Source organism: Fundulus heteroclitus, chromosome 3 (assembly GCF_011125445.2).
Source record: "Fundulus heteroclitus isolate FHET01 chromosome 3, MU-UCD_Fhet_4.1, whole genome shotgun sequence".
Taxonomy (NCBI): domain Eukaryota; kingdom Metazoa; phylum Chordata; class Actinopteri; order Cyprinodontiformes; family Fundulidae; genus Fundulus; species Fundulus heteroclitus.
In genome coordinates this window covers 21,193,022-21,202,529 of record NC_046363.1, presented here as the reverse complement: position 1 = coordinate 21,202,529, position 9,508 = coordinate 21,193,022, and the positions used below count along the sequence as shown (strand labels likewise).

The 9,508-nt window shown below is 42.4% G+C and overlaps 1 protein-coding gene across 6 annotated transcripts in view; it reads left to right on the top strand.

The window, feature by feature from the left end:
* Positions 1–1,275: 1,275 nt before the first annotated feature.
* fhod3b (formin homology 2 domain containing 3b) overlaps positions 1,276–9,508 on the top strand; it is a 132,149-nt gene continuing 123,916 nt past the window's right edge. For 3 of the 6 annotated variants that reach the window (XM_036132586.1, XM_036132590.1, XM_036132577.1), the window contains exon 1: positions 1,277–1,895. In XM_036132586.1, the coding sequence (XP_035988479.1) occupies positions 1,731–1,895 (165 nt within the window). In that variant the 5' untranslated portion in view covers positions 1,277–1,730. Of the gene's footprint in view, positions 1,896–9,508 lie in introns of all 6 variants that reach the window. The other 3 variants (XM_036132566.1, XM_036132553.1, XM_036132558.1) reach the window with 2 other exon arrangements.

The window sequence follows — 9,508 nt, the reverse complement described above, 5'->3', positions numbered from 1 at the left end:
ACAAATCAAAGACTATTAATTTCAATTCTGTTCTATTCTATTATGTTCTACTCTATTCTGGAAAATCGAGTTCATCAGAAACCTCTTTAACAACCTTTCTATTGCTAAAAATCTGGGATTTGCTCTTTTAATCACAACCAAAAACATTGCATCTTACCCATAAAGGCCAAAGACTACTTTTTCAGGATCATGCCTTTTCCCCCTATTTATTCAATTGTGTCTCGTGTTCATATGCTTTCATGTGATACTTCAGCTGTATTTTGATATATTCGATGCATTTATTTATGTTCCTTTGTTTTTTTCTCATACAGCACTTTAATTGACCCTGTGTATGAATGTTGCTTTACAAATAAACTCGACCTGCATGACCTTGAAAAGACAACTTAGAACCACCGAGCAACAGTCCAGCACTCTCCCTTCTTTGCCGAGGGAAGATGCTTCTGGCATTGTCTGTGGTTCAGGACTGGGCTAAAACGAGGACGTTTTATGGGTGCAGGCTGCAGCCAATGTCTTGAAGCACTGACCCCTGGCATATAGTCCATGCCTTCTGAATCACCCCCAAACGATTTAATAAGCTTTGCCTGACAATCTTCCAAATGCTGCAGAAGAAGAAATTGTATTGTTTTACTATATCACCTATTGTTCAGCACTTTGTTTGAAAGGGCTTTCTGAATAAAATTCTTATTATTATTGGTATTGTTGTTGTTGTTATGCTGGTTCATTTTGCATATTTTTTTGTGACACTTTTTCCTTCCACTAAACATTCCAATACTATGCTTGGATACAGCCCTATGTGAGCAGTCTGCTTCTTTACCTTTGGGCTTTTGTGGCTTAGCCCCTTGAGTAGGGTGTAAGTGCACATCTGCTGTCAAGTCAGAAGTCTTCCCTATGATTGTGTAGGTCATGGCATGTCAGTGGTTATATACATGCTTTTTGTTTGTTGGTCTTTAGTAATATTCTGTTTCATCAGAAATGAGTGAGCGGTCTTATATAATCAGCAAAATTAGAAGTAAATGCTTGAAACGTATACCTATGTATGTTACGAATCTATATTAAATACCAGACTCACATTCTCAACTAATCCCTGAAAAGAAACGAAATTTTCACCGACGCTCTAATTTACCCAGACGCACTTGCAGGCTGTTTGAGTGCTATTTTTTTTTTTTTTTTTTTTTTTTTTTTTACCCCCTGCAACGTTTAGGGTTAGGGTTTTTTTTTCCCTGTGCTTTTCACGTCAGCCACTAGAGGTCGCAGTCGCGCCTGTAACATGAGCTGCAGTGGATCCACCGGCTGAGGTCCGGCTGCTGAATCCCTCTGGCGGAGTTTGTGCATCGCTCTCGCAGACCAGGCACCAAGTGCAGCAGCAGTCCACGTCCGGCGCACCGCACCGCACCGCACCGCAGCCTGCCTCAGCACCTCACCCGCCCGCAATGCCCTTGGACCGGCTCGCTCCGTCCGCCTGCGCAGCGCACTGACCAGCCCCGGTCTCTTCTGCGACGTGTCCCGGACCTATCGTGGCGCAGCGTTGAAAGTCATGGGGAAGCTCCAAGGATAACAGGGTGCGGGGGGATCGCCACTGCAGAGGACCTGCCGGTAGTTTGCAGCCCAGCAGCAGCAGCAGCAGCAGCAGCGGGAGGAGGAGGAGGAGGAGGAGGTTGCCTCTGGTGTCAGAGGCTTCAGCGTCGCATCCGCTCTTCTGATCACTTCATATCGCCTTGAATGGATACATCATGGCCACGTTTATATGCAGAGTGCAGTTCTTAGATGACACCGACCCGTTCAACAGCACCAATTTCCCAGAGCCCACCAGACCGCCTCTGTACACCTTCAGGGAAGACATTCCTCTGATCAATCAGATAGCTGGAGTCCACAGGCTGCTGAAAGCCCCACACAAGGTATTTCTACTGACGCGTCTTCGTTTGTGGCTCGCCTTGTTGTTTTCATCAGTCCGCCGAGCTACAGTTTAACCCTCTGACTTAAATTAATAATTAGCTTGAGGGTGTTGATGGGGGTTCCTAGGCTACCAAACCAAGCTGATGGATCATTGAGCATGTGACCTGGAGCAGAAATGCTGATGAACCCAAACAATGGTCACCTTGGTTACCCTCAGTGATGTGGGAATAAAGACCCCTCACTTTTTTTCTTTTTTTTTTGAAAGGTTGTTGGCAATGAATGGATTTTAAACATGTGAAACAACATACAATCCTGAGTCCTATATATTTTTGTAGACTTGATAACTTAGTTCGCAGCTGTTTTGTGTTAAAGTAAAATAAAAAAACAGGGCCTATAAAGAAACTGACAATTTCAGTTCCTCCTCCGACATCACTTTTCAAGTCTTGCCCCAGATTCTAAATGGAAAATGCATCTGGACTTTGACTGGGCCGTGTAACACCTACATATGCGCTAGCTCTGGCTGTAAATATTGTATATATAGACTGCAAGGATCCCTCCAGGTGTCACGGGCCCTGGGTGTTTGGGGTTGTTTCCTCTGCTTTTGTTTAGGCTTCTCCTTTTACATTTGCACACTCAGAGTTGTTCCTGTTAGATTTGTCTTTGAAAGTTCCCTGGGTTTCTTTGTGCTTCTGTTCAGCTCCATTCTATGTTGATTACTGTTAATGTGTTAATTCTCCTTCTGCGGCTCTGCCATCTCTCTGTTTTAGCTGCTGCTTATTCCGTCTGCTTAGCTCTTCTGGTTTGTTTGTCATTTCTCCAAGCTTTCTCAGTATACAAGCTGTGTTATTCTCATTGTGCTCCACCGGATCCTTCTGTTGCTATGACCATTATCAGTTCTTTGTCCACGCTTTGATCTCCTTATGCCTGTAAGTTCTTGTATTTTTTATTCTTAAAAGATTTGAACTCCCCATCCTGCTTTCAAGCTCCTGGCTGGCTTTGGTCCAGCTCCTGCCTCACAATTCATGATGCCAGGATTACCCTGTGCTCAGTCCATCTTCCATTACCACCTTTCACATTGCTGATGCATACAGCATGATGCTTCCACCACCATGCTTCACCAAAGGGATGTTATATTTAGGGTGATATTTGCAGTGTCCGTTTTCCTCCACGCTTCGCATTTTGCCTACAAGGCAAAAAGTTTAACTCTAGTCTCATTAGAGCACAATATCTTCCTTATTTTTAGTGCCTTGTTGCAAACTGCTGATAAAACTGTATGTATCTTTCTTTTTGCCACTCTTCCATGAAGGTGCACGACTATCACCTGTCCTGTCTACAAATTATCTTGAGCTGTGGACCTCTGCAGCTCCTCCAGAGTTACCATGGGCATCTTGACTTCTTCTCTGATGCTTCAATGCTCTCCTTGCCCAGCCTGTCAATCTAAGTGGACGGCCACGTCTTCATATCCTTATCCCTGATGTGGTCTTCATGGAGCTTATTGCTCTCTAGTGTTCTCCAACAAACCTCAGAGGCTTAATTATACTGAACTTGCACACAGGGAGGGGGACTCGGTTTACTAATGTAACTTATATGAATTCTGAAGGCAATCGCTTTCAATTGATTTTATTCAGCCCTAATAGCTTAAACAGAGCAGAACTCAAACGTGTAAATATTACACAGATGTAACATGAGAAAAGCTACAGGAACCTGGTTACAATGCAAGGCACAGCATATATTTACCGATTGCTAGAGGAAGAAAAGTTTGTTCCACATAAACAAAATATTATGTTGAAGCAGAGAGAGACTGCGCTGAATATGCATGTTGAATAGCTGTGACTTCACAGTTCCTATTACAGCGACCGAGCTGAAATGCTCAGCTGGGCAGAGTCAAAGGGATTCCCCCCCCTCAGATATGATGAGCATTGTTCTTTAGAGTGTGCAGCAATCTGTTATCAACGTATCCTCAGCATAAAGGACATCACCAAGGTGAAGATTAACACATAGTTTATATTTGCCAAAAATTTGTTTTGTTTTTTTAATGTCGAACAAAACTATAGCCAGTTTTAAATAGCTTCAAGTCACCTACGTTTTCCTGTTTGGACTGGCGTATTGGTCCTGATCAGGAAATCAACAGTCAAGGCTCTTTTTAAGGCTTCCTAACGTCCGATTCTTCGGAAATGTTAGTTTTTGGGGATTCGGGTTTGACCACGTTTATTCAAGCGCGTTAAAAATAGCCTCTACTGACCTTTCAAAGTCAAAACAAAACACAGATGTGTAACCCATCGTACTTTACCGGGTATTCGTCTTTGTCAGATAGAGATGTCACATACGTCAACATTTTCTCCAGGTCGTTCATTGTCCTGTCAGATCAGTGTTATCGCAGACTGTTTACGCAGAACCTTAAGGGAGGTTTGTGGATTGCTCCGACCAACAGATACATGATGAAGATACTTTGAAGCGTTTGAGATGGAAGTTGGCAGTAAAAACATAGAAATAATTTACACCATCATAGTAAAAAATCAGCCCAGTCACTGTTTTCAAGCCACTGGTGTTTTCGTGGTTCGGTGTAACATCACTCAGCTCATTTCAGCAACGACGACAACAACAGTGTCACCTTATTTAAGCACGCTGCTCTGTGATTCACATTCTTTCAAGAATTTGTTTTTAGAGACGCCCTGCAAATGCCTTAAACGACAACCCTGCAGCCACGGGGCTCAGAGGTCAATCTGATATAAATAGTGCGCCGCTCACACATGGTGTCCAGGGATCCAGGCAGCTTGCATGTGCCGCCTCTGAGCTGTCGCTGTCAGCTTCCAAGGCTGAAGTTTTTGGAGGTTTGGCTGCGGGCGCGCTTGTTGCTGACGCTGCGTAGGTGTTGTTCATCGGATGGCACCTGGGAACAGGACGGGTTTAAGGTTGACGCGCAGGGTGCATGGTTTTGCTACTGTTCCACCAACAAAACAAAAAAAAAAACAGTGTGTCATCCATAAAGAGTTTACCTATATCATGTTCTGTAAGAAAAAGTTCTCCGACTTCTTGCATCTTCAGTGCTTTAATCCTAGCGGCGCCACAACAACCAGCTTCGGTATATTTCTTTGGAACCAATAAACACTTAGTGGTCATGACTGAGAATTGGAAGAAAACATATACACGGTTTTCAAAATCTTGTACAAATAAAACTCTCAAAAATGTTGCGCGCAGTTTTATTCGCCCCCTTTACGCGGATGCCCCTTAAGTAAAGTCCAGAGCAACCAATCATCTCCAGAAGTCCCCTAATTAGTAAATAACTAGCACCTGGGAGTGATTTAATCTCAGTTTAAAAAAACACAAAAAAAAACGTTGTTCTGTGAGGGTCTCAGAGGTTAGTGGATAAACAGCACCCGGGGTGACGTCGGAGAAGCTGCAGAGGCAATTATTCACTTCACAGAACTGGCCTTTCGGGGGGAAAGGCAAGAAAGTGGTTGCTTAACCGAAGCCGAAAGAAATCATGTTTACAGATTGCCGTGAGTTTGCTTGCAGGTGACGCAGGAATGACAGATGTTGGCCTGGTCAGACCACCATCCCCACAGTGAAACATGTCGGCGGTGGTATCATGCTGTGGGGATGCTTCTCTTCAGTACGGACAGAGAGACTAGTCAGAGTTCATGGGAAGATGACTGAAGCAAAACCGTTGGCAAATCCTGTAAGAAAATCTCTCATAGGCTGCAACAGATTTGAGCCCGGGTTGTGGGTTAACCTTTCAGCATTATGCCTACACTTTGAGTCGCAGTAAAAATGTTTTGATTCGTGATTCTCAGTGTTGGTCCACAAGACCCCCTGTACTGCATGTTGCAGCGGTTTTCCCTTCTGCTGCAGACCTGGCCTAAAAGAAGGGGTCATGGACAGGCTTCTGATGGACTTGATGGTATGCTGAGAAGGCAATCATCTCTGTACTGGAGCAGAGACACATCTAAAACGTGAAGGACTGTGGGCCCTGAGGACCAGGCTTGGGAAAAGAATGCTTAATGTGTGTTGGCACACATCTGTAAACGCGCGCTCTGTCATCCCGCTCCTGCTCCGTCGGTGTCACATTCCAATCCTGGACTGTGACTTTACCAATTTAAACTTCAGAGACAATTGTTGTTCTGCATTTTTATTTTCCCCCTCCGGTTCCATAATGAGAAGTTATGTTAAATGAGATGTTATGTAAAATGTTTTAAAATACAGGTTCCTCCTTTGAATTGCTGCTCTCATTGTCATGCAGAGCTGAGGTTTTTCTCCTCCCTGCATTTTGAGGAGTTGTCACAGAAGAAGGCCCCTTCCAAAAGAATGCATTGTCCGAAACGGTGTGCCTGACGGGATCTTGAGATGAGATGTTGTGGTTTCTCATTCATGCATCAGGTGTGCTGTAGTGTCACATGCCTTCACAGGAAGACCCCCACGTGGAATCGTCAAAAGCTTTATGATGATCACATCACTGGATTTCGTCTGGTTTAACTCGGAGCTTGTTGCAGTTTGTACACATTGACGTACAAGGTAGCTCCTACCGAGGCAGTACGTGTAAGAAATCTTCAGATGTTGTGTAGTTGATGCTATCTGCTTCAAGATGTCCCTTCTTTCTTGAATAAAAAAACTGGATTTTGATAGCAGCTTTAAATTGGAAATTGCATGGTGTTTATTTTTAGTCATTTTTTCCCTGCAACTGCCTGCCTGCCTGGTCAGTGGACCACAGCATGGTTGTTGAAGGGAGAGGCCAGACCTCAGTGCGAGCAGAGCGCTTGTGGTTACTTCTCTGGACTCGGCCATCGTACTGCTACTGTGGGTTCAAGTTCTGGGCAGGAGACAGCTAAACAAATCTCTGCTTCTGATAACGTGCGACCTGCATTGCTTCCAATTCTTGGATCGGGGACGATGAAGTGCATCGCCCCGGGTCCTCACATCACTCGTAGCAATGGCTGTGATGAGTAATCCAGGTAGATTATATAGTGAGGAGAGAGTGGAAGTGAAAGTGTGGAAATGTGAAGGAACTTCTGTTTTTACCTCCTCGCTTTTTGCAGGTCTGCTAGTCATTTGTCTGTCTCCCGGTTGGCTAATTGCTGGTTACAGCTGCAGGATTCTCTCAGTGTTTCTTCTATTTAAGGTGATTCAGAGTAAAAACCGAGAGACAAGTAACAGCTTGCTTTTGTTTTCTATTCGTGTCATGGAGTTATTGGAGTGTAAACCACAGGTAAATGGGGATTACGACCTAGATTTTAAATTTTTTTAGCCGAATGAGGGAACAGTTAATAATAAATGTATCCTTTGGTAGTTCAAGGTGAGGGATTATTGAAATCTGTATTTTACTTTTGGAATGCATTACATATCAGTGTCATAGTGGCATACAAAAGGCATACACATATGGCGTTTAATTTGAGAACTTTATACTTGGATTATGTCCTATAATCTTGCATCCTTCCCTTTTTAGGTCTCCCTCCGTCTTTTTAGGCCTGATCTATCTGCTAAAACACTTAAAAACAACATATTTATTTAAGTTGTTTACTGTGTCAATCAGTTAACCTTCACATATTGAGCAGTTCACAAGCTCAAAGTGACCAAAGTGCTGTACAAGTCCATACATTTATACTTTACCTCTAGATAATTTCTTCACTAAAAATAAACACCAGATACACAATTATTTGCATCTTTTATTGCAGAAAGATAATTGTACAACCACTTTTTGCCACCAAGCCAAGACATATTCCTCACCATTAAGGTCATGAAAGGTTGGAATGAGAGGACGATTTGACAATGCCTCAGTGCACAATATCACACGATTGTCCAGAGTCCTGGTCCCCTCCCCTGTTCACTTGTCTGTAGCTCACACCGTGGCATCTAATCCTGCTGTATCCTGGCTCATTATTCTACTGAAAGACCCATTAAGGGCATATTTTTCAGTTTATTTGAAGATTTTTTTGTTGAAAATTGTTGTAATATTTCAGAGTTTAAGATGCCATGCACTCCAGCAAGATTCCAAGGGACCCTGAGTGAAAAATTGGCCCACAGTATCACAGATCCTCCACCGTACATTAGATATTGGATATGGCGATATGGAAAAGTAAAGTATTTGGCTGTATGTTGCTGCATACAATCAGAGCCCGAAAAGCTCAAATCATGTCTTAAATCAAACTTACCCATTATCAAATGGCTTTCATCCAACCACTTGTTACCTTACACAAGCTCAAAGTCCCCTTACAGGGGATATATTATGCTTTTAAAATCTTCCTATTCACATTTAAATATTTCAGTTATGATCTATAACTGCAATGCTTTGGTGTAAATTCCTTGTTATTGTTGCCCCACAGCCCCTCCAGGTCGCACAGTGCTCCACTCCACCCTGTTCGACCATATTTGTAGTATTCTGGGGGCTGGTCCGTATGGGTTAATACAGTCAACAACCAAACATTTTACTCATCCACTTGTAGCTTCATCACTCTTGAGCTTGGACTACAAAATAACTGCGGGAAAAAAAATTATATTCAAGAAGCTGGTAAGCTGGAGGTCCATGACTTTATTTAGCAGCTTTGCAGCAAATACTGTAACATGATTGTTCAAGAAAACAGGGAAAAGGGACGAATGAATGGCTTGAGAAATATGACCCAAACAGATAATAAAGAGATCTGTGCACCTACTGGACAGACTAAATTTTACTTTTCTGCATTCCTAGAGACTCCAACGATACAACAAAATGTATCTAAGGGCTAAAAAAGGGGACTTTGCATGATAGTGTGTTCCCTTTAAAGAATGCATTTGCAACTTGGAACAGCATGCAGTTACAACAATCAAAAAATACATCAATAGAAAAGCTATTTAAACAACAAAAATACCAATCCCAGCAATACTGTGTCTCATTCGGTTTGGAAAACGAAAACAAATAAAAACTGATAATTGTCCATCCCCATTGGCTAGATAGGTGATTATTTCTAGATAATCATCAAACACACCTAAAGTGTTTTTTTTTTTCCCGAAAAGCTCAGTTCCAGTTAAATCTCTAATGGTGTTAAGCAAACTGCACATATTTATAGTTTTGATGTTAGACCAGAAAAGTCTTTTTCCTGGCATGTTTCTCAACCAGCCAGCTGTTGGATAGATACCATCATATGGTTGTTATGGTGACTTGGTGACCCCAAGCTGTCGGTATTTGATGCCTTCTAATCATTTGCTTTGAATTGTTTTTTCTATTTCCATTCTCTCTTTTTTTCCTCCTGACTATGCGCAGTAGCGTCATAAATATGCAGACTGCAAATATGGGTAGGTTTAATGGCTTGTTCTCTTGTCTTTCCCGTTTTGAAGAGTGGCTTACGAAAATAGGCCTCTTTGTCCGTTCATATACAACATGGAAATCTCAGTGTTGGATGGAAATTAGTGGATAAAAAGTTTATATTCAGTGTGATTCACCTAAAAAGGGAAGTTTTATTTAAATAAAAAAATAGTTTTAAGATTAGGCAACTGCGATACTATATTGAATTGTTTTAAGGGTATTTCGGTTAGTGAGTGAGTGCAGCTCGAAATCAGAGAAAATACTGGGAGGGGGATTGAGAGCTATCCAATCCAACCACATGTTTTGTCTCAGTTCCCAAATTTGACACAGTTGTTGAGTGCA